General features: G+C 36.9%; 4 protein-coding genes across 5 annotated transcripts in view; 2 read left to right on the forward strand and 2 right to left on the reverse strand.

The window, feature by feature from the left end:
- Positions 1 to 26,275, forward strand: part of LOC130985259 (uncharacterized) — a 920,555-nt gene that overhangs the window by 680,631 nt on the left and 213,649 nt on the right. The window lies entirely within an intron of this gene.
- On the forward strand, positions 1,117 to 6,652 carry LOC130985256 (T-complex protein 1 subunit theta-like). Its single transcript, XM_057908127.1, has 13 exons — positions 1,117 to 1,425; positions 3,093 to 3,355; positions 3,445 to 3,591; positions 3,713 to 3,874; positions 3,971 to 4,048; positions 4,387 to 4,520; positions 4,970 to 5,042; positions 5,122 to 5,199; positions 5,274 to 5,396; positions 5,566 to 5,660; positions 6,024 to 6,233; positions 6,315 to 6,372; positions 6,449 to 6,652. The coding sequence occupies exons 1-13, from the start codon at positions 1,275 to 1,277 to the stop codon at positions 6,512 to 6,514; spliced, it is 1,638 nt and encodes a 545-aa protein (XP_057764110.1). The 5' UTR covers positions 1,117 to 1,274; the 3' UTR covers positions 6,515 to 6,652.
- Positions 8,729 to 12,919, reverse strand: LOC130985232 (protein STICHEL-like 3). The gene is given in 9 exon segments (XM_057908073.1): positions 8,729 to 9,138; positions 9,213 to 9,276; positions 9,354 to 9,718; positions 9,720 to 9,772; positions 9,847 to 10,203; positions 10,295 to 10,466; positions 10,468 to 10,515; positions 10,596 to 12,411; positions 12,519 to 12,919. Coding segments are annotated over 8 exon segments (2,874 nt in total). The 5' UTR covers positions 12,330 to 12,411; positions 12,519 to 12,919; the 3' UTR covers positions 8,729 to 9,057.
- LOC130985344 (uncharacterized) lies at positions 21,754 to 24,786 on the reverse strand. Its single transcript, XM_057908281.1, has 4 exons — positions 24,434 to 24,786; positions 23,310 to 23,432; positions 22,148 to 22,267; positions 21,754 to 22,077 (listed from the first exon to the last, which is right to left on the reverse strand). Exons 1-4 carry the CDS (start codon positions 24,465 to 24,467, stop codon positions 22,013 to 22,015), a joined length of 342 nt encoding a protein of 113 aa, XP_057764264.1. The 5' UTR covers positions 24,468 to 24,786; the 3' UTR covers positions 21,754 to 22,012.

Here is a 26,275-nt window from a genome sequence, read left to right on the forward strand (position 1 = left end):
ATAAAGTAAATTTATTTAAATTTTTTGATTCAAAATACTAGAATTGAGCTAATTTTATTGTTTTCTCTATATTATAATTTTTCTGTAATTTTTTAAGATCGTTTTAATTTTTATTATTTTTAAAGTACAAAAACTACAAAAAAATAACAGAAAATAAAAAAATGTTAAAAAATTACAAAAAAATACAATATGGAGAAAACGATAAAACTAACTAAATCATTTTTTAAAAAATTTAATATTTTTTTATCCGAACAAATTTTGTCCAAATAGTAGTACTCTTTATGAAATCATATTCATTCGTTCGTGAGTGTAAATATTGGTTCTTGAACAATTTGGATTGTATTTAAATATCCAGTAATGTCTAGAGACGGATTTGCTTTGAAATTGTCATTCTTGAAATTGTTAAACAAAAAAGAGTTGGAATTGAGGTCAATTTTTTTAAAGGATAACAGCAGAACAAGATGAAGATTAATCGAAGAAAAAATGTGGATTGAGCAATGTACCTGATTTCAATGCCCAAAAAACAACCCCATATTTTGTTATAATAAAAAATAATAAAAGAAAATTATTTTTGTAGGACATGTGCGTATCTATACATATATATAAAAACATAATCACTTTCAAAAATAATAAGTTGTATTTCCCGCCAAAAATCACCTTATTATTTTTTAAAACAATTATATTTTTAAATTTTATATGTTAGTTTATTTCATCTACTATAAATGATACAAATATATTTTTATTAGAATTTTTTCTACTCATATAATTTATTACATTTTCATGATTTGTAATTTTTATTTTTTCAGTAGAAAATACTAAACTAAGAGGTGAGTAGTATTAAAAAATTTAGATAGAAATCAAATTCGTTATCACAGTTTGAACTTAGGAAGATGATCAATTTTTTTTAATGAAACGTCTATTTCTATATAAAAAGAAAGTAAGAATGTGAAAATATCAATTCAAAATAATTTCACTTCATTGAATTTTTTAAAAAAATCATTTACTTTCTTAAAAAATCTTAGATTTTTAAATTATCTTTTGTCATTTTCTTCATTCAATTTATTCTATTTAAAAAATTAATTTATTTCAGTTTCAAATTTATCGAAAAACCATTTTGGGCCCATTTTAAGTTTAAGAAAGAAAAAATAGAAAAAAAGAAGTAGAAAAGGCGGTTGATTCGTTTTGATCTAGGGTTGGTTGCTGCTTGTGTTGTGAGATCGAGAGAAAGAGGCACTGCATTTCATTTTCATTTTCATTTTCATTTTGACACGAAAATGGTAGGTTTGTCGATGCAGCCCTACGGCATACAGTCCATGCTCAAAGAGGGCCATCGCCATCTCTCCGGCCTCGACGAAGCCGTCATCAAGAACATCGACGCTTGCAAGCAGCTCTCCACCATCACTCGCACCTCCCTCGGCCCCAATGGTAATCATTCCCCTGTCTTTACTCAATGCCATCTTACTGCGAATCTCCTCAGATTCAACTCACTACTCACTCCCGCTCCAAAATCATTCACGAAGCTTCTCTTATTTGAATTTGAACTAACTCATTAGTAGCCCGAGCTAGGGATGTCAATCGGGTCAGCCCACCGGGTTTTCGGGCTAGCCCTATCGGGTTCTGGGTTAGTCGGGTGCGAGCTAATCGGGTTGGAGATTTTTTCGGGTTGTAAATCTTCAACCCTAACCCTAAATTTTCGGGTTTCGGGCTAGCCCATCGGGCTAGCCCATCGAGCTAATCAGGTTAAATGCGTAAAAATAAAATTATCATTTGTATTTTATTATTCCTAATGATCTAATGTATAATGTATAAAATATACATATATATTTTAGATATAAATTATATAGCAAAGCATGAAATGCAAAAATAAAAGATATGCAAGATTACATAAACAAAATTATATTAAAATGAGATAGTAAAATTTAACATGTATCAATGCACTAAAATCAATTTGGATTATTACTGAATAATTAGTGGATTTGCCATGCACGTCTCATTGACAGAAAAAAAAATTGGTATCACTTTAAAATGAGATACTAATAATCAATTTCTACAAAAAAATCCGTAATTAATTTCACTTTTTTAATGAGATTGCACACACCACACACACACATATTCTAACTAATTAATTTCACTTTTTTTAATGAGGCTACATATATATTTAAGCAAATACCATAGATCTAAACATAGCAGAAGTTGTAACTGGATGCATCAGTCACAATTCCATCAGCCCACCGGGCCAGCCCATCGAATTTTCGGGCTAGCCCTATCGGGTTCCGGGTTAGTCGGGTGCGGGCTAATCGGGCTGGAGGTTTTTTCGGGTTGTGATTTTTCAACCCTAACCCTCTAATTTTGTCGGGTTATTCGGGTCGGCCCACGGGTTTCGGGCTACATTGACATCCCTAGCCCGAGCTAGTCCAGGGTCCCGTCCCTACCTTTTTGATACCTACTTAGTGTTTCTTGTGTAAGAGACTATGTGAAACAAGTGTTATTTATCCTTTTGGCTATTGCTGTACAAGTAAACAAGTGTGATTTACTGTGTAGCTTCTAGTACTGATTTTTGCGAGCCTTCTTCAGAAAAGCAAACAACTAGAAATCTAATAAATTTAGGTGCTTTAAGCTTGTAATTTTTTTACGAGTTCAAGAGTCAAGTTACAATTTAGCTAATACCAACTTTTGTTCACTCTAGCTTAAAATTTGGTCTTGTTTGAGAATTTCATGAATAAGATACATTTCCATGCTGGTTATAGGGGGCTGACTGGATTCAGTATATACAGACAAGAGCTTGCCAAACTAATCTGATGAATTTGGTTTGACCACATACTGATCTTGTGTCTGTTTCCTGCTTGTTGACATCTTTGCCAATAACTACCTCAGAGAAACTTCAACAAAGACAATCTTTGTTGAATACACTAGGGAAACTATGATGAATGGGGACTGTAGTATTTCTTTGTTTAACATTCCTATTACTTCCAATTGAAGATCTATTTAAAAATTTTATTTATAACTTTTAGGAAAGCTCTTAAACTCATCGAGCTTTCTAATATTTGCAGCCTTCATCCTCTTCTTCTCACATTTACCCTTTTTTGGTTAAGGTATGAATAAGATGGTTATCAATCATTTGGATAAGCTTTTTGTCACAAATGATGCTGCAACCATTGTAAATGAGCTGGAGGTTCAGCATCCTGCAGCCAAGCTTTTGGTTTTAGCTGGGAAAGCACAGCAAGAAGAAATTGGGGATGGAGCCAATTTGACTGTTTCTTTTGCTGGGGAGCTTCTCCAAAATGCTGAAGAGCTTATTAGGATGGGACTGCACCCAAGCGAGATCATTGTTGGATACACAAAGGCAATTAATAAGGTTTGACATTGCCAATTTCCTTTTCACTGATTGCGAACAGCTTTTGTGGCTTTTGAGTTGATGCTAAACATAGTATCTTGTTCTTGTAGACCATTGAGGCACTTGAGGAACTGGTTGAAAAAGGTTCAGAGAATATGAATGTGAGAGAAAAAGATGAAGTGATTTCACGAATGAGAGCCTCAGTGGCAAGTAAACAATTCGGACAAGAAGAGAAGTTATGCTCCCTCATTGCTGAGGTAAATCTCTTCTTTATACTGTTTCATGCTATCTCAACAATAATGAGCTTTCCTTGAAGGCTTGTATGCAATATTTAAGTCTAATATTTGACTTCTCTTAATGTCAACCTTTTTGCTGAAGGCTTGTATACAAGTTTGCCCCAAGAACCCAACAAATTTCAATGTAGATAATGTACGAGTTGCAAAGCTATTGGGCGGAGGTCTGAATAATTCTTTGGTAGTCAGGGGCATGGTGTTGAAAAGTGATGCTGCGGGAACTATAAAGAGAATGGAAAATGCCAAGGTATACATTTTCTGAAAGTCTGTTTTGTTTAGACCTTTTTGGATTTCGTTGCATGGTCCACACACATTACAATGATCCATTGCCATCACTTGTCAGGTTGCAGTTTTTGTTGGGGGTGTTGATACAACTGCAACTGAAACAAAAGGAACTGTTCTTATTCATAGCGCTGAGCAGGTATCCCTCAAGAATTTGTTTTTCTGATCAATAGTCCGAGAATGTTGCTCAAAATGTGCCCTTTTGCCTTATAAATTGTTTGTGTACATGTTAATCATGTGATATACCCTAAGTAGTTACCAAGCATCAGCTTCCTTTTAACTTCTCTATATTATTCATAGGGGCTAGGGCTTAATTACATTCACCTTCTATAAGGTTTTGAATCAGTTCTTACTTCTTACTAACAATTACTAGCTTTATCTCCTAATTGGCCTCTGCTTTCATGGAACCAAACTCCAAGTCTTGTTGCATGCAGAGTATGATTGTTCTGCTCATATACTTGATGCATATTTATGCAGCTTGAGAATTATGCAAAGACTGAAGAAGCTAAGGTTGAGGAGCTTATCAAAGCAGTTGCAGATTCAGGTGCAAAGGTTATTGTTAGTGGAGCAGCTGTTGGGGAAATGGCATTGCATTTTTGCGAGCGCTATAAGTAAGGCCTGAAATCCTTCTCAGTAAACTGTTTCTTCCTGGTGCTTTGTCCACATTACATATTGTCGTGAATGATCCTTAATATATAACATACCTTTTGCGGCAAGTTCGATACAAGGAATTGAATAAAAATGAAATGCTCATTCTTATGTTCATTCCTATTCCCATGATTGGTATGTCTTAGAATTGGGATCTCCATCCCCATGGGAACGTTTATCTCAAAGTATGAAATAGTCATCCCCTCCAGGCTCCATCTACCATGAGCTATGAAGCACGGGTATGCCATTCAGACCGGCATTCCATTCCCGTGCTTCATAGACCATGAGTTTTGAAGCTATTCATATCACCCAAAACTAGTAATATGATATGATTATTTTCGTAAGTACATAATAGCTCCTTTTGTTAGATTCTTTCCATGTGTAACTGAATCTCCAAAACATGGTTTTGTAGGCTCATGGTGTTAAAGATCAGCTCTAAATTTGAATTACGGCGATTTTGCCGCACCACTGGTGCAGTTGCTCTTGTGAGCATTTTGCTGATTGAAGAGAACATTATGCACACTTTTTTTGGGGTTCTGATATTCTATGCTTCTATGTTGGCAGTTAAAGCTAAGTCAGCCAAATCCAGATGATCTTGGATATGTTGATTCTGTTTCAGTGGAGGAGATAGGCGGGGCAAGAGTATGTGAACTAGCTTGTGTCCCTCTTACTGTTAACCCTCAGTTCTGTTAACTCACTATCCATATGTCTAATAGGTTACAGTTGTAAAGAATGAGCAAGGAGGCAATTCTGTTTCCACTGTTGTGCTGCGAGGGAGCACTGATAGCATATTGGATGATCTTGAAAGAGCGATTGACGATGGTGTGAATTCATACAAGGTACTTTTTCATACAAAAAGTTATGGGTTTTCACCAATTGGTCATCTTTTCTTTTATTGTGCCATCAGAAAATGGGAAATTATCAGTTTCTTGTATTTCTCAAGTTTCCGTTTCATATTATGCTGATAAAAAAAAATCTCAATGTAGTTTTTATGCTATTCTCCACCAGGCAATGTGCAGGGATAGTCGGACAGTACCTGGAGCAGCTGCTACTGAGATTGAATTGGCTAAAAGACTGAAAGAATTTTCTTTGAAAGAAACAGGGTATTTGTCTGACAGTACCTTTATATCGAGTTTATGGTTGCCAAAATGTGTATCTTCCTGGGAAATGCAGCACTTTTTTGCCCAACATATAGCATCTCTGCAACATTATCTATTTCTTGAGTTTGTTCTAGCTAAAGAAGCAAAAAGGATAATATGGTGCTTGGTATGGGGTATGAGAGGGGGGGTAATAGGAAGGGAAATGAAGGTGGTTTCTTGGTTTAGGTGAATTATCACCCACCCTCCCCCCAAATGGAATGGAATAAACAATTGCTTAGTATTTTAAGTGTCCTGAAATTGCACAACTAGAGCAGTAGTGGATTTATTTTTGAATGATTTGCTTACCATGAAGCCGTTTCCATCCAGGTTGGATCAGTATGCAATAGCAAAATTTGCTGAAAGTTTCGAAATGATACCTAAGACATTGGCTGAAAATGCTGGGCTCAATGCTATTGAAATTATATCATCTTTGTATGCTGAGCATGCATCTGGTAACCCCAAAGTGGGCATTGATTTGGAGGAAGGTGCCTGCAAGGATGTGTCTACCTTGAATATATGGGATCTGTACATCACCAAGTAAGCTGCTTTCTATTCCTGCTCTTCAAACATGTTATGTAAGTAAACTTGAGGAAGAAATTTAATTATATCTTTGTGCAGATTCTTTGCTCTAAAGTATGCTGCAGACGCTGCCTGTACCGTCCTGCGCGTGGATCAGGTAATACACAATCTGTAAGTGTAAAACTTTTTGTTTAGGTATCGACATGTTAAATGTTGAAGTTTGTTTTGTTCAGATCATTATGGCGAAACCAGCTGGCGGTCCAAGGCCGCCGGCACCTGCAGGGATGGATGAAGATTAAGTTGGCGGTACCGATATATAGTTGGTAGATTTCATGACATGCGTTTTAGAGATGTTACTGTAAGATGTTTATGTGTTTGTCCTACCATTTTGTTCGCTTGGGGAAAAATTTGTTATTTCTTTTTGCATTCCCTAAAAAGAATGGTCCTTAATTCTATCCGCCTCACAAAATAATGACGACGACGTAGCTTCAACAAATAATTAAGGTTATAATAAAAAATCTATGTTTATGTTAAAATATGATAAGAGGCGCATTTGGGTGTACGCATCCGATTTAGATCCGACCCAAACCTCTATTCAAATATGACCAATATGATAGTGATCCAAATATTCGTGAATATTTTGTAAAATTCAGTAGAAAAACAATATATTCCATGTCAAACTCGTAATCCAAATCTTTTTGAAGACGATTGATGTACAATCAAAATGCCACTGAGAAGACTAAAAATTAATAACAAATTTAATCATAACATAAGTAATTAAAAATTGGATGATTTAAAATATTTAAAGGGGGTGGGTTGTGTCGTGTGCATGGAGCTTGAATGATCGGATAATGTTCCAAAAACGACGACGGTGGCCGCCGCGCCGGGCGTTCCCATCACGCCACGTGGTTTGAATTATTTGAGTCAAAAAAATGCTTGCGTCTTTGGCGGGTTACCAAAGTCAAACTGAAAAACGGTGGCCAATTAAATAACCGCTACAGATTCCGCGCTGTGACGCCACGTCACCGCTCTGTGTTTATCCGCCGACGTGGATCTTCCACCGCCGCCACCTCACCACTTAGCCTTGCCTTGGATGCTTTTTCTCTTTTGGTGGTTGGATTATTTATTTATTATTATTGAGATTAATTGAACAATAATTCGTCGAAATTAGGAGCTCGTTAATGGGGACTGGGCATTGTTCAAATTAATAAATGGTTAGCAGTTAGCACTACGAGAATTTATCTTCATCGACTGAAGATAAATGTGGTTTCAAAATTTCTAGTTACCACTGAAATAGAGATAACTTCCGAATATCGATTGTACTTAGCTGTGCACTAATACTATGGGTAGGATTTCATTTTGTATTGCTGTTGAACTATATATCCGTTTAAACTTAATTTAATTGTTGAAGATTTTTGCCTTGCACTATATTATCTTTTTCCAGGAATAAGAAGATCCGATGCATCATAATCTAACAAGTTTTGGGGGCTCGGGGTTCGACGGCTGTTCATGTTCAACAAAATTCCGAGTTAAACACTGAACGAATGAACGCTGATCGTTAGATCAGATAAGATCAACGGCTAAGATTTCGTCTCCTTTCTCTGCCTATATCTACGTTTCTATAGAACTTTGCCCTATATATATATATATATCGACCACTTCTCAAAATTCACGTTTTCTAAATCACACAATATTTTTTATGAACGAGGAAAGTATCAATTTTTTAGCAAAATTCTATCAAATATTTTGTTTACTACTTATTCATAAGAAATTGTACACATTTCACACACCCACCCCATGTATATTGTGTTCGTATTGTAGGTGCACCCAATTTGTCAGCTCTAAATTGGTTTGTAGCGATGCGTGGTCTATAATAGCGGACAACTTTTGGAAAATGAGATTGAGCAGCCGACCACGGACTCTCCATACTTTTAAAAGTCAAAACTAACTATATTTTCCCTTCCAACTTTGGAAATCAACTCTTTTTTTTTTTTCCATAAAATCACAAATGTCACTGGGGTTGGCGGGACATTCGTACGCTGTCGTTGACTTATATACTACCTGGATTGGAATTACACCAAATGTGGACTTATAATTATTATAATTAAAAAGATTGCAGATAAATAATCAACAATAGCTTCTATGATTCTAATAAAAAAAATTATACTCCTTTTATCCACCAAATGAACACTCATTTGAAAATGACAAAATTTTTTAAAAATTTATTAAGTGTGAGTGAAATACTCCGTCCGTCCCAATATTTATAGCTTGTTTCACTTTTATTGTGATTGAGTTGTATGAGGTACACTTATAAAAAAATGAATATCATCTTGTAGGCGGACTAAAAAATAAATATGAATATTCATTTTGTTGACGGAGACAGTACTACGTAGGATTCCATGGTAAGAGGGCATAAGAAAGGGAAGATTATTACCTGCTAATAACAAAGCAATTCAATAACCTCTCAAAAAGAAGAAGAAGAAAGAACCAAAAAAAAAAAGAAACCAAGCAATACGATAAAATAATTGGGCAGTTGAATTGATTATAGCCCAAACAGATATCTAAAATAGTTTACATTGGGCCTATGAAACGAAGAATATTAGTACATTACATAAGTTAGCTGCGATAACTGGCCCAAATATGCATCATTTACGTCCGCTCCCATTGTGGATATTGGGCCATCAATTACTATTTTACTACAAACAAATTCACAACTATATAAGCTTTTTAGTAACATCTTAATGAACGTCTCCTTTTTTTTTTTGCAAAATCCAATCCTTATGAAAAAGAGATTAGGGAAAATTCTTGACCTAACCTCTATATATAATCCTAATCTAATATGCTATTGAGACCTTGCAGAGAGACACCTTCCGCAGGAGACAAATTTCCGCAGCTTCTTTCTTCTAATTTTCAAGCATGAAAGCTGCACACAAACCAAAAATTTGTAAATATTTGCATTTTCAATTTCGCAGAAGCATACAAGATTCGAGATTCAACCTTAGGATGAGTAATTTTGGGAGGGTTCCAGCAGAGCATTCTCCTTGATCTTGCTTCTAGTCTTCTACACATTGATAAACATCACATGCTCAGCAAATCACACACCAAATAAAAATAAAAAGTATAAATATGAAATCTTACAGATTTTGTTGTTCAAGCTTATCAGCAACGGAGGCTGCTTGGGGTTTGGACAATCCATCTGCATGCTGCTGGATCACGTCACCAAGAGACACCTTTCTTCTAACAATACTAAGACTCTGGTTTCTCTCACTCAGTTCTGCTTCATCAAATGCTTTCCCTGCAAATACAATTTGATTCTTGTGCCTCTCACTCTCACTTTGAGAATCATCCTCGACTTGAACAATCTCATCTGAAGCAGACAGTTCCAATCCTCGTAGCAGAATCTGCCCTTCCCCGGTATCTTCTCTCGATCCTTGTCTGATCTCAATGGTTACTGGAGATCCAACAACTGCCTCAAATGCTTGTAAGATGCGTGATCTAAACTTTTTCAACCACAGACTTCGTCAGCTGCGAATTGAACAGCAGATGCACTGTTGGAGCTGCAAGACACCAAATCTTAGCAAATGAGAATTGAAGACAAAAACAAATAGTAGGAGGCATTGAATTTAAGTACCTGCACCGTAGCTCACTGAGGCCATCTTTCCTTCCTTGTGCATGAACTCTTTCAAGCTCTTGATTTTGATATTCTCAAGAACTTCCAACCAAATTTCTTCAGTTCCTCGATTGAATTTATCAGCTGCTGCAAGTGCATTGCCCTTTGTGGATCTCACTCTTGGATCTACGACAACCGGACTATGATCTGAGCTAGTACCTGCAGAAGAAATAGGGGCCGTGTAGCGTTGATCAGGAGCCAGTTGCAGCAGTGCAGCCGTGAGCCAAGTTATCCGCTCACTCGACACCCTCAGCTGCTTCTCGGCTTCAGACAACGTTTTCAGTGCTTGCCGCAGCTTCTCCATGTCTTCATTGGACACTGTCATGCACAAGCACAACTTAATTAGGAGAGCAATAATATCAAAGATAAGAAGGTTAGAGATTACAAGAAAAAAAAAGGCTTCAATTACGAGCATGCTGGTGGAAGAACTTCCTCTTAGGCCTTTGTTTTGCACTATCATAGCTTCCAGCAAGAATGTCAGTGATGACTGTAGCGAGCTGCGACATTAGGGCTAACGGCTCAACACCTGATGCCATGATATCTCTCAGTTTCTTCACCGTGTTGATTGTGTCAGCAGACAACTGCAAAATCAAGAAGATCCACCAACTTCTCATCTGAAATCAGCCCAATCTGTAAGGCAACAACAAACAAAAATGAACATCTTTTACATTCTTAAACCATGTAAAGATAATGAAAGTGTGCATATATACCAGTTCCTGCACCAAGCACAAAGAGATCTTCCCACCGAGCAAGCTCAACTGCTCCAGTGTCATCTCTGCATCTCTCAGAGATCCATCCGACCTCGATGCAATCAGCTTGAGAGCATCTCTATCAATGTCTAAGTCCTCTTTGCTTGCTATCAGCTGCAGCGCGCGCACCATCTCTGCATCTCTCAGCTTGGTGAAAGAGAATTTCTGACACCTGGATACTATCACATGAGGCAACGCATCAAGACTCGAGCAAACAAGAATGATGACGACACGCCTGGGGGCCCCACAGATAACCTTCAACATTGCATTCCAGCAATCAGAACTCATAGCATCACACTCATCAAATATGAACACACCATACTCTGACCTGTGCTGGGAAGCAATATGATTCTCAAAGAGTTCGAGCACGCCTTCATAGTCAATATTATTAACCGGAACTATTTCCCTTACGTTTCTGCTCTTCCCCTTCTCATCTGCAATGCAAGAGTCACAAAATCCACAGGGTTTGGGGCTCTCCACAGACTGGCAGTTTAAGGCTCTTGCAAATATACGTGCACACGCGGTTTTACCAGTTCCATGAGGCCCATAAAACACATACAACAACCCGATTTTCCTCTTCATAACAGCATTTGAAAGAGCCTGCACTACCAGATTCTGACCAACCAGATCATTGAATGTTCTTGGCATGTATTTCTGAGTTAGATTTTGATGCTGCTTTAGAACCATGTGGCCTTGCGATGCGAGGTCAGATTCCGTTTCCTGCTTGTCAGCAAAAATGCTTAACTCACCTGAATAATCATGAATCCAAGGAAAACAATCGATACTTTTCTGAGATTCAGATGCATCAAGCAGCAGAGGCAATGCTTCCCTACCAAACATATTAGATGGACTCGAGTTTCCTGAAGTAATAGGTTTGTCAGAGATGGCACCTTCTTTCTTCGACCTTGATTCAGATAAGCCACGAGAGAGACTCCGGCCGGCCATGTCAAGAAACGACTTTCCGCTGTGATGAATCCTCGACCAGTTCCATGGAATTCCACACTTATTGCCCTGAATAGTGCTGCCATTGTGATCATCATTCCCTTGGAGAAATGAGTTGGATGTTTCAGGCTGAGTTTTAGCATCTCGTGTTGGTATACTAGGCCGGTTTCTCCTTGCACTGCGAAATCTGCGCCTTTTCTCCTTCTTGGTAACTTTTCCATGGCTGTTTGTGTTCCTTGCTGCTTCTTCACCCATCTCTTCTGCTTCAAGGGGCATATCTTTCTTGTTCACACTCTTACCATTGCTCCTATTTGACACTCCATTTTCAAGAATCTTTCTACTTGATTCTTCTCTCCTCATTCTCCTACGATCATCAAGGCCACTCGTAGCCCTTGATATAGGCGGATCAGCAGCAGGAGGCGAGCTTCCCGGCATCCTCCTCGTACATTCTCCTCCATTCTCGAACCTTCTACTGGCGAAGGCATCCCTTCCCCGTCTTTGAAGGATCACATCATCAATCATAGAAGGAGAGCGCAGAGAGCGCGTGCTCTCAGAAGGATCTCTCAGACGCCTCGACTTCTGAAGGGTTACAAGGTCTCTCAAGAGACTCCTATCACCCGCAAATGGACTCTGCTTATGCAAATGGTTCTTCAAATGGATGCAATTCGTGAGATGAATGTGGTTTTGCAGATGATCACTTTTGTCACCATTAACATCTCTACGTACTCTATCACCATCGCCTTTCTCAGCCATGACTGGAAACCTAATTAACCGATCGGGAGCTAGGGGGAGAGATTGTGTTCAACTGAAGCCGAATTCGGCGAGCTTATCGCAACTGCAGCGTAAATTAATCATTTAAGTCAAGTAATTACGATGTTGAACAGTAGCTATTTTCAGCAAGGAAGAAAATTAATAGGATTTGAGAGAAGAAACTCCTTTCACCTGAATCATGGAGTTAAAGCTGCCAACTGATCGGCACCGCATTCCCAAACAAGCGACCCGTTGCTATCATAAAGTCCCTTTCTGCGCGACTCCTGAGATGGCAGATCTCTTTCGCCATGATTGCAATGAATTTGAGGAGGGTTTCAGTTTTGGAGTTTTGCGAAGACACACAGAGAGATAGATAGAGAGAGAGAGAGAGAGTGGTGGTGGTGGTGGTGACAGTTTGCAAAGCAAGGAGTTAGTTAGTACAGTCTGATCATAAATTGCGCTTATAAAGAAAATAGTTTGAACGGAGACTCTAATTCCCAAATACTATCATTTTGTGACACGAGGAAATATAACTAAGTTTCAAATTGATTTCAATCTCCCTTTTTCTTCCATTCTAAGATACAAATCTGAAATCTATCACTTGCTAAGAGAATTTAATTTCCAGTAATTAAAATGATGTTAGTTCATTTCCTTTAAGATTTCGGTACAGAACCGTTCTGATTCAAAATACCGTTGAGGGTGGGGCCGCAGTTTTGCAGGGTTAGTTTAGACATTTCACTTGCCTTCACATTCAATTCCATCTCACCAGAAAAAGTAGGGGAAAAACTTAAGTTCCTTCAAAGGGGCAACAACATAGTTTGATATTTCTTCCTTAATTTTACTTAAAAAAGAGTTAAGCACACCCAAATCCACTATTTTCACAAATTGACGAAAACAAGATATAATTACAATGAATTACTATAAATGGAGGTGCAAAGTGGGACTTCCTTGTTTAATACACTCTCCGTCCACGATCAGTGTGGTATGGATGAGAAGACACATGTTATGAAAAAAATATTGAAAAATGCACGATTGTTATAGTGATTTTTTTGTAAAAATACAAGAGATTTAATAAAAGGCTCAGTTCAGTAATGGTCAATATGAAACATCCACAATAGGATCATATCGTTATGTTTTAGTAGAAAAATGAAGTTTAATTTTACCAATATTCAATAATTACTACAAAGTAAATTAGTAAACCATCACAATAATCATCTAAAAAAGACATAGAACTTGCGACAAGAATATCAGAAAAGATGTTATGATCAGTGAATAGGCAGGACATGTTTCGTTTGTTTGCGAGCTAGTCACTACTTGAATTATTTATATTCATTCATTAATTCAGTCCTATCTCTTTGGATGGAGTATATTATATTCAATATTCGGATTATTGAAGAAAAATGGACTATAAGAATCATGTGTAATTGAATCCTAGAAAACCTGAACCATGAAAAATGCAGTACATTTGATTATTCTTCTGTACGTTGCTAACTTGCTATCAAATATAACACCAAAACTGGACGTCCGCAAATATTAATTAATTTTTTTAATTAGTATTGATGAATTCTTTTAATTGAATTAATTCCTTAGAAAAGAGGGGCAGCCGCACGGCTCAAGAGATATTCATTTCTCTCAATTTAATTTAACATGCATTCATTTTGAAGTTGAGAGCTGGATTCTCTTCATATGCAAACTTGGCTTATATCTTCTTAATTACTCATTTTCATAAATCAACACAAGCTAGGAATATGTAATATTTTGTGGCAATAATTGGATTCTTTAAGATCGCAATTAAACATATGGACCACATTTGGAGGATCTGTGTTTCTTATGGAAGGTGGCGATCTTACTGGTGTTTGGTGCTTCTTTAAAAATGAAAACTCTTTAATAAGTTATATACAACATTTGTACAGTTTATGAGGACTTTTTACAAGAACGAGACCCAACATCTGTGAAACGTGTCAATTTTTAAATCTAAATACAAGAATAATTATAAATATGGTAATTGGATATGGGTTCGGATTCGAATCGTAACCTATCTTATAATTTTGACATTGTACTGTATAAATTAATTAATTGCTTTTAGAATAAGATGTGAGGAGCGTAAAATCTTCATAATATTTGAGATCATATATGTAGTGTTTCATACCTAACCAAATTAACTGATTTTCCGGTGCATATTGAAGTTGCCCCTTATCTTAATCAATAAATCTATGCAGTCACATTGTGGCCACCCACACACTAGTATAATAAGGAAAATCTTAATTTATTTAATTTATTTTTTAGAATAAAAATAAAATTTATTTATTTTACTATATTCTCCAGATTGTACTTATTTTTTTTTTTTTTTATAATTTTTCGATTCTCTACTGATTGTGCATCTCAAGTTATTAACTATTTGTTTTACACTTACTTTGAGAGAAAGGGAGTGAGAGTAGCACACAACAATCTCCATGTAATCATGATTCTTGACTATTCGTACTCTTCGATTTCACCTCAAAAAAAAAACTCTTCGACTTCATGTACTTGTGGAGTTAATTGTTTAATAGTTCGAAACACCTTAATTTAATCGAAAGTGAAGAATAAAATTATGAAACTAGTTTAATAACTAAAACAACTCACGTGACATGATGCAATGTATCTCAACTCTCAAGTAGACTTTGGTTTTTGAAACGCCTACAATATAGCATCATACACCTATGAAGAGTGCTCCATGCTTGGAAGTTAACACGTGCAGAGTTGTCATTACACGTGCAGAATTGAACACAGTTGCTTTTCAGGTTAGTTCCACTTTTCTTAATGGTATATAGTAATTTTTTGTTAGACATATCTTGCTTTATTTTAAGGATGAGTTGTCTTTAATTAGTCATGCACCATACATTAGTTAATTTTTGTGTGTGCGTGCTTTTTATAATAGCTCCTATAATCCAAATTTTGCAAGTCTTTTGAATTTGAAGTATTATATAATTAAATCAATCCATTCATCTGACATGAAGTGTTTGACTAAGCTTATTTTAAAGAGCTTATAAGATTTCAAGAGCTTATAAGATGTAATTTCTTAAGAGCTTATAAGTTGTCAAAATATTTGGATAAATAAGCTTATAAGCTAGAGAGAAATTTTACTTAGTGAGAGAGAGAAAATAAAAATAAAATAAAATTAGAATGATATATGATAAAAATAAAAAATCATAGTTGAGTTATTTTTGTAAAATAAGTATTGCTTATAAAATAATGAGAAAATAAATTGAGATAGAGAAACTTATTTTTTTGGGAGCTTATAAGCTATTTAGTAGCTATTTTGCCATACACTTTGAAGAAGTTTATAAGCTCCTAAACAGCTTATAAGCTGATTTTAAGAGCTTATAAGCTCAACGAAACACCCACTAAAGCAATCTCAAACACGGGCCTAATAATATAAATAAATAAAGTGGGAATTATCACTTTTAGCCATTTTTCATAAAAACATAAGTTATATAGCCCCACTTTATGATACATAAGTTAGACAACCCTTTATAACTTAAAAGACTAGAGTGCCCTTTAACTTTTCAATACTTTTATTTCATATTTTATATTTCATTTTTATTTAAACTTTATATATAAATAAAACAATTGAAAATCAACATTTTTATTTTCAAATTCACGTCTGCAACTTTAAATTTACCTCAAAGATGGTGAGTTCCAACCGTTCACCACGTCGCCGGTGCCACTGTCCGCGTCGCCGCCGCCGCAGCTCCGACCAGTCGCCGCCCCGTCGCGCCGAGCAGCAGCAGCCACGCAGCAGCAGCAGGCAGCGTGCAGTAGCACCAGCAGCGTGCAGCAGCAGCAGGCCGTCCGCCGCGTCGCCGCCCCATCGCGCCGAGCAGCCCAGCCCCTCTCAGTCGCCGTCACGCCGCCTAGCCTAGTCCAGCCATGTCGCCGCTGCCAAGCCCCGCCCCGTCGCGCGCCCTTCACTCTCTCCTGTCAAATTTATTCCACTATCGAGTACTCGATCGTGTACTCCATCGAGTACTCGATCGTGTACTCCATCGAGTACTCGATCGTGTACTCGAGTGGTGAACTCGATCGAGTAGTGGCAGTCCACCAACGATTGGTGACACCATCAAGTAAACACAATCAAACATAACACAACACAAAATCAAATTAAATAAATTGTCATCAAGTAATGAAGAACTCGATCGAGTACACCACCGAGTAATGAAAAACATCCCCAATTTTTTTCAATATTATCCGATAAACCTTGTTTAAGTACTTTATAATCATGTTTTTGGGGAGATATTTTCATTTATGAAATACTAAAACCTTTTTTCATTATTAAATTATGTATTCATCACGTGGGTCCTATAGAGTAATAAAGAACTCGATCGAGTACACAGCCGAGGAGTGAAGAACAACCATAATTTTTCCTAACATTATCACGATAAACTTATCATGTTTTATAATAGCCAAATACACTCTCGTTGATGTTACAAACAAAAAACGTGGATTGAAATCACAATAATTGAAAAAAAAACATTATTGTTCTTCACTACTCGATGAAGTACTCGATGGTGAATGCCATCGAGTACTCCATCGAGTAGTGAAGAACAATCTTCAATTTTATCCATCAAGTACTCCATCATTGTTTAGATTATAAATGATGTTACAAACAAGAAACATGGATTGAACTCACAATAATTGATTAAAAAAAACCATCATTGTTCTTCACTACTCGATCGAGTACTCGATGGTGAACGTCATCGAGTACTCTATCGAGTAGTGAAGAACGATCTTGAATTTTGCTATTTTTCTCGTTACTTTTAATGATATGAAGCGTTCCGTCGATTATTGTTCTTCACTACTCAATGGAGTACACGATCGACGATCGAGTACTCCATCGTGTACTCCATCGAGTACTCCATTAATGCTAAACAGATCACACCCCATGTTATATAATATCCAAATATACTCCCGTTGACGTTATAAACAAGGATTGCGGGTTGAAATCACAATAATTGATAAAAAAATCACCATTGTTCTTCACTACTCGGTCGAGTACTCGATGGGGAACGCCATCGAGTACTCCATCGAGTAGTGAAGAACGATCTTCAATTTCGCTATTTCTCTCGTGAATTTTAATGATACGAAGCGTTCCCTCGCTCTTAACTAACGCGTTTATGCTAAATATGGTGAAAAATATAAGTATTAAGTGTATTTTACTATTGCACTAGAGTAAATGATTGAAGTGTAGAATATCTACTTCATAAGATATAGTGTGGACTTTTATGTTCAAACTTAGGATACATGCCACGTGTTCATCGATTATCACACCCCATGTTATATAATATCCAAATATACTCCCGTTGACGTTATAAACAAGGATTGTGGGTTGAAATCACAATAATTGATAAAAAAAATCACCATTGTTCTTCACTACTCGGTCGAGTACTCGATGGTGAACGCCATCGAGTACTCCATCGAGTAGTGAAGAACGATCTTCAATTTCGCTATTTCTCTCGTGAATTATAATGATACGAAGCGTTCCGTCGCTCTTAACTAACGCGTTTATGCTAAATATGGTGAAAAATAAACATATTAAGTGTATTTTATTATTGCACTAGAGTAAATGATTGAAGTGTAGAATATCTACTTCATTAGACATAGTGTGGACTTTTATGTTCAAACTTAGGATATGTGCCACATTTTCATCGATTATCACACCCCATGTTATATAATATCCAAATATACTCCCGTTGACGTTATAAACAAGGATTGCGGGTTGAAATCACAATAATTGATAAAAAAATCACCATTGTTCTTCACTACTCGGTCGAGTACTCGATGGGGAACGCCATCGAGTACTCCATCGAGTAGTGAAGAACGATCTTCAATTTCGCTATTTCTCTCGTGAATTTTAATGATACGAAGCGTTCCCTCGCTCTTAACTAACGCGTTTATGCTAAATATGGTGAAAAATATAAGTATTAAGTGTATTTTACTATTGCACTAGAGTAAATGATTGAAGTGTAGAATATCTACTTCATAAGATATAGTGTGGACTTTTATGTTCAAACTTAGGATACATGCCACGTGTTCATCGATTATCACACCCCATGTTATATAATATCCAAATATACTCCCGTTGACGTTATAAACAAGGATTGTGGGTTGAAATCACAATAATTGATAAAAAAAAATTGCCATTGTTCTTCACTACTCGGTCGAGTACTCGATGGTGAACGCCATCGAGTACTTCATCGAGTAGTGAAGAACGATCTTCAATTTCGCTATTTCTCTCGTGAATTATAATGATACGAAGCGTTCCGTCGCTCTTAACTAACGCGTTTATGCTAAATATGGTGAAAAATAAACATATTAAGTGTATTTTATTATTGCACTAGAGTAAATGATTGAAGTGTAGAATATCTACTTCATTAGACATAGTGTGGACTTTTATGTTCAAACTTAGGATATGTGCCACATTTTCATCGATTATCACACCCCATGTTATATAATATCCAAATATACTCCCGTTGACGTTATAAACAAGGATTGCGGGTTGAAATCACAATAATTGATAAAAAAATCACCATTGTTCTTCACTACTCGGTCGAGTACTCGATGGGGAACGCCATCGAGTACTCCATCGAGTAGTGAAGAACGATCTTCAATTTCGCTATTTCTCTCGTGAATTTTAATGATACGAAGCGTTCCCTCGCTCTTAACTAACGCGTTTATGCTAAATATGATGAAAAATATAAGTATTAAGTGTATTTTACTATTGCACTAGAGTAAATGATTGAAGTGTAGAATATCTACTTCATAAGATATAGTGTGGACTTTTATGTTCAAACTTAGGATACATGCCACGTGTTCATCGATTATCACACCCCATGTTATATAATATCCAAATATACTCCCGTTGACGTTATAAACAAGGATTGTGGGTTGAAATCACGATAATTGATAAAAAAAATCGCCATTGTTCTTCACTACTCGGTCGAGTACTCGATGGTGAACGCCATCGAGTACTTCATCGAGTAGTGAAGAACGATCTTCAATTTCGCTATTTCTCTCGTGAATTATAATGATACGAAGCGTTCCGTCGCTCTTAACTAACGCGTTTATGCTAAATATGGTGAAAAATAAACATATTAAGTGTATTTTATTATTGCAATAGAGTAAATGATTGAAGTGTAGAATATCTACTTCATTAGACATAGTGTGGACTTTTATGTTCAAACTTAGGATATGTGCCACATTTTCATCGATTATCACACCCCATGTTATATAATATCCAAATATACTCCCGTTGACGTTATAAACAAGGATTGCGGGTTGAAATCACAATAATTGATAAAAAAATCACCATTGTTCTTCACTACTCGGTCGAGTACTCGATGGGGAACACCATCGAGTACTCCATCGAGTAGTGAAGAACGATCTTCAATTTCGCTATTTCTCTCGTGAATTTTAATGATACGAAGCGTTCCCTCGCTCTTAACTAACGCGTTTATGCTAAATATGGTGAAAAATATAAGTATTAAGTGTATTTTACTATTGCACTAGAGTAAATGATTGAAGTGTAGAATATCTACTTCATAAGATATAGTGTGGACTTTTATGTTCAAACTTAGGATACATGCCACGTGTTCATCGATTATCACACCCCATGTTATATAATATCCAAATATACTCTCATTGACGTTATAAACAAGGATTGTGGGTTGAAATCACAATAATTGATAAAAAAAATCGCCATTGTTCTTCACTACTCGGTCGAGTACTCGATGGTGAACGCCATCGAGTACTTCATCGAGTAGTGAAGAACGATCTTCAATTTCGCTATTTCTCTCGTGAATTTTAATGATACGAAGCGTTCCCTCGCTCTTCAATTTTACTATTTCTCTCGTTATTTTTAATGATATGAAGTGTTCTGTCGATCATTGTTCTTCACTACTCGATGAAGTAATGGATGGAGAACGCCATCGAGTAGTCGGTCATCGTGTACTCGATAGCACCATCGAGTAGTCGGTCTACTCGATGTACTACCGAGTATCGTATCGAATAATAAATTTTTTTCATTGTTTAGAGTACAAACGACGTAATATTTTATTTGTTAATTAATCCAAAAAATAATACAAAAAATATAATTATTTTTCATTACTCGGTGGTGTACTCGATGGAACCATCGAGTACTCGATGGCACCATCGAGTACACGATCGAGTACTCGGTGTACATCTTGCACAATTTTTAATTTTACTTATTTTCTCGAGATTTATAATCAAAATTATGTTGCATTTAATTATTAACGAATTATACGCTTGTGCAAATTATAATCGAACCATCAAATATAATAATCAACTAAATTATTATCCAATCATCAAATATTATAGCCACACTCAAGTCAATGCATATAGTTACGCAATGAAATCCAACATTACAAATTGCAATAACCTACACATTACAAAACACATATTTAGCGAAGAAAAAAAGAGAAGAAAATAATTTCTGGCGAGTACTCGATGGAGTACTCGATCGTGTACTCGATGGAGTACTCGATCACGATCGATCGAGTACACGATCGAGTACTCCATCGTGTACTCGCGACAGACAACAACTGGGCGGCGGATTGCAGCAGCAGCGGCTGGGCTTTAAGCCCTAGTTCGGCGGCGGCGGCTGGGCTTCGGCAGGTTCGACGGCTGGGCTTCGGCGGCGAACAAGGGCTGGGCTTTGAGCCCCAGTTCGCGTCGGGTCGGGGGCTGACGGTGTCCGACGCGCGACGGCGGGTTTGGCTGGAAATCGCAGCGTGTTTAAAGAAGAAGGAGGTCGCGACGGCGGGCTTGGCTGGGCTTCAACGGCGACGGCGGAGTTGCGGCGGCGGCGGCGACGACGGGTGGTGAAGATGCTCACAGTCGCCGCTCCTTTTCTTTTTCTTTGAAGATGAAAAAACGTGAAATTCAATTGAGAGAGAGAAGAGAGGATTGTAATTGTTTGTCTATTTTGTGAGAAAAAAATAAAAAATAAATAAGGGTATAATAGTACTTTCAGCAAAAAAGGGTTGTTTAACTTATGTTTCATAAGGAGGGGCTATATAACTTATGTTTCATAAAAAAGGGGCTATAAAAAGATTTGCCTCATAAATAAAACATTTACATAGATATGATATGTATACGTAAAATAAGAAATACATTTTTAATCTTAAAAAAAAAAAGACATACATGTATACAAAATCTAAATTTATTTTCGCACGTGTGGTGACCGACATGTTTGCCTTAATGGGGAAACTGGTCCTCCACCAGCTGATCAATAATTGCCAGGAAATGCATGCATCTCATCTAGTGTGTGTGTGTGTGTTAGAGAGAGAGAGATGGATCTCAATTGTAGGAGGAAACATGGCACGATAGTATGTTTGAAGCCTTTACTACACTCCTAAACCCAGAAATGAAATGAATAGAGAAAATAAAGCAGCTTCATTTGCTGTCGAATATAAGTGCTAATATATCCTTTTGACTATAGTAAACATAAGCCAAGAGAGAGCATTAGGTGGGTGTGGTTAATGTAGAAATGGCAAGAGCTTCATACCAGATGTTCAGCACATTGAAAATTTGCAATTGAGCATGATTTTAAATGGGGGTGATGAATTTTGAAACAAAAATCACAACGAGGCCAATTTACACATATACTGTCCCTGTGATACGATATCTTTTCAACTGTCACGAATCAGATTTGTAGGCTCACTCACAACATATTTGGGCAACTCATATTTGGCACCTGCAAATAACATCTTCCATTAAGGATGAAATACTGGATGGACATTGATTGCAGAGGATAGGTCACCAACCTCTTTCATCATAGCAGATTGTTAAGTCGGGATTTTGAACAATAACGCCAGCACTATCCACAATAGCTTGGGCAAGAGTCAAATCAGCTTCAGCTGCAGCCCGGAGAGCATCCCAGATCTCTGATGATTATCGAGTAAAAGAAAAAGTGAGAGGAAATGAAGCGGCAGCAAAGTATAAACCAAATTCAAAAGTATTTCTAGTTTGGTTAGACTGAGAGAAGAATTATCTTCAGAAAATAACAATTTTGAAGGGGAAAAGATTAATGAACCTCATTTTATTAGGAATAGACTACCATACCAGAAGTCTGAAAAATGCATAAAAGATCTCATATCAACACCATTTTTGCTACAATTTACCCTGCAAGTCAGCATGGTTGTTTATTGAACTTTCTCCTCACCAAAAATATCATCAAAATGGTTTAAAGGTCTAACATGACAATAGGACCTAACACTGAAGTGCACTTATGGAACCACATGTGTTTTATTCATCATGCTGGACCAAGAGTAAGCTCAAACTCACACCTTTATATTCAATGTACAAGGTCAAGCAATAACTGTCAGTTCCATTCATTCAGAGACTCGGGATGGAATCAACATTAAGATATCATGAGCATGAAAGCAGAGAAGACGTCTCAATATGGAAAAAGTAAATTACTTAAAACATGTTATCAATTATCAGGCAATGATGTAAAGCAGTCTTCTTCTTTTCTTTTTTCTTTTTTAGAAAAATATCATTGTAGTCTTCACCTAAATCGAGTACGTTAGCCAGCTAAGTTTAACAACCCTACAGGTCATGCTCAATTTAATTTAACCTTGACGGACAGCAAAAAGTTCTTTACGACATTTTTTAATTGATCATTAATATGATGAAAGGCATCGACCGCAAGTAGATTTTATGTACACCAAACTATATAATGCTGATTCTCCATGGACTGCTTCATTTATTGTAAAGAGTGCAAATATGAATACAGCTAACGACAAAGAAAGCTTATCGGGCTAACAGGCTGGTGTTGGTCCTGTTGGACTTTAAATATTTCAATGTATATACCAGTTCAGATGGTCCGAGCCTAATGAAGAATAAACCCACAAGTTTAAGTGCATAAACCATGATTTCAAACATATGGTATTGCCACATTGCAGAAAGGTATTATTTGTTACACACCTTTCCTACCACCATAGTGCGGAGCAGTGTCCCAGAACTCCTCACGCATCTGCATCAGCTGTGCTCTGGTTATTGCTTCTGAGTGCTTCCATGCCTTTGGCTTTCGTATCTTCTTTGAAGTTTCTGGATTCAGGCATAGTGATCAAAAAGTTTAAGGTCATTTTCATCAGGCAAGCGGACTCACAAACAGTGTGACAATGCAACATAATGGTTAACTAGCACAACCAGACATCATATAAATGTGCAAAGAGCATATAAATCACATTCATCATTCAATATGTGATATCTCTCAGGAACAAATTTCCAGCATCACTAAGTTTTCATCCTCAATTTCTTCTTAGTATGCAACTATGCATCGATGTGCTTTTTATAGAGAACCATAGGTGAGTGGCACCTTTTAATATTTAAGCTACACTTATTCTTGAAAGCAGAGAGAACTATAAGTAAGTACATCCATTACTTCATTATACTATTATGAGGATAGCTTCACAAGTTTTCCATGTATCCTCTGTTTCTTTTTCATTTTGTCTGAAACTAGGAATCATCATGCATGGTAATGTCACCATTCAGGAAATCCAAAACAGATGCCGAAGCAGCCAAAGAAGCTTTTGTTGTAAACAAGAAATAGGAAAAACGAAAAAAAACCCTTCAACCCAAGATTTTCATTTCTCTGTAGTACCAGAAAAAGTGAAACCTCATAGCTATCTTTTCTATGAGCAACTAAACACTGAACAATCCACAACACACCAAATTAGGGTAATCTTTATAAGACAGATAATACAAGGATGAAAACACGCATAAGCAGAACTGCTGACCACTTCAATCAACAACAGCAAAAGAATTACGAGAACACGAAGAAAACAACATATTATTTGTCTATAGTCAGATTAGTACACAGCAGTATACATCGTTCAAAAGAAACTGAACAAAAGATGATTAAACATGAAACAGTAATTACAGAATAAAGATTAAACCCTTCGCCGAAGACTTGCCACATTCAGCAACCCACTATAATCAAGAAAACTAAACCAGCAATGCGATCAAAGACCCAATCGTACGAACAACAAAGACAATATCTTCACAACAATTAGAAGAAGAGTCGAAACGCAATGAAGAAACAGTACCATCTACTTTATCACGCGATCCAGCGCAACCCATGCTGTCCAATCACAGAAGTTCTCTCTGGTCAAAGATTTCCAGTGTCCACCACAATTTGAAGGTTAGTGTAAAAACCGGATAAAGAGAAATAGATACAATCAGAGAGGGGGACAATTAGTCAAATTGATTTTTGGTGTTTGGGTAAGCACGAATTTCTATCTCTTTCGCTCCTCCATCTCTCCCTCTCTCTCTCTCTCTCAAAGACAGCTAGCTGGGGAGGGGGAATCTTCGGCTTCTCTCTGACTCTGAGAGGGTGTGAATTTTGGGAGTCCACTTTCTTTCAACGATTTGCTTAATTTCTTGTTAATTTTTACCACTTTAGGGGTTAGATTAGGTATTTAAAAGTCAATACAGCTAAAATTACTAATTTATTGTTTTTTTTTTCAAAATATTACCTTTTCAATTTGGTCTATTTAATTTTTCGTGGGGACGGGGGAATCAAATTAGCTTTCTTATATTGTTTGTTTTATAGGTCCCTTTGATTATTAAAATCCAATTTCACTTTTAAGAAATGATCAGTTTTAACGGTGATTTATTTTGTTGTTTATCGTTTCCATTTTTCTTTTAGGGCTCATGGATGGTTATTGGTTACAAACTTACAATTTTATTTTATATCTTATTTTTATGAATATTTTTATAATTATCTACTTTCCATTGACTAAGGGGGGTGTATTAGTTAAAGATTTTTATAGATTTTAAAAGTTCGTGGATTTTAAAAGTCTATAGAATTCTCACAGAATCTTCATGATTTTGAATGAATTCTTGATCGGATTTTTAATGAATTAGCAAGAATTTGACGTGATATTTTCGGATTTAAAATCCTCAAATCCAGCGAGCGCTGGGCTTCAACGGGCGATAGACAGGAACCCAGCGAGCGCTGGGTTCCAGCGAGCATTACAAGCGACCTAATCTCTCACGTTGACTCATTCCGCCTTGCATCCAAGCTCCCAGCGATCGCTGGTTGCGTAAGACTGTAAGTCTGTAACCACCCTAATCTCTCTTGCAAAATAGTTCAACAGATTTTCCTCAACTTTTTGACTTGAGAATTGGAGCATAGCCCATTAAATCTAGTATATCGAGAGCATGATGGCGGATTCTAAAAGCTGATTCAGTACAAAACAACGAGAATTGGGTTAATAAAAAACAAGTAAAGCCCTCAGGATTTCTACGTTGGATGAAGAATTTTAATCTGGAAAAGAGAATATTCCAAAAAATGTGGCGTCTTCCATTATTCCAGAAACAAATTGTGGCTGTCTTCACTACAAATGAAGAAGCACCATTAGCACTTCACATCTGACTGTAGAATTTCGATCGACTTTCAATGTTTCGGACCAAATCATCCGGCCAAAGCATATTCCTAATTCTTCACCAGACCTTCAAGTCAATCCTAGAAATTGCGGCAGTAACTATGCTTTAAAGCTTGTAATGCAAAGAAGATACCACCAAGAATCTTGACCGGCCCAGCGACCGCTAGGGGCCAGCGACCGCTGGCTTGTCCGAGCGGCCGCGGCGCCCCAGCGATCGCTGGCTTTGTTGGACACGGCCGATAGGTTCCAGCGAGCGCGGGGATTTTGCAAGATTTGTGAATTCTCGTGGTCTGTGCTCGGATTTGTTCATGCCTATTTTTTGAACGAAATCATTGAAAGTCATTCCAACTTTAAAGTCCATAGATTAACGAATACACCTAGATTTTTATAGACTTTTAAAAGTCTTGAACGAATACACCCAGACTTTAAAAGACTTTTAAAAGTCTTAAACGAATACACCCAGATTTTCATAGACTTTTAAAAGTCTTGAACGAATACACC

Source organism: Salvia miltiorrhiza, chromosome 5, assembly GCF_028751815.1.
Source record: "Salvia miltiorrhiza cultivar Shanhuang (shh) chromosome 5, IMPLAD_Smil_shh, whole genome shotgun sequence".
NCBI lineage: Eukaryota > Viridiplantae > Streptophyta > Magnoliopsida > Lamiales > Lamiaceae > Salvia > Salvia miltiorrhiza.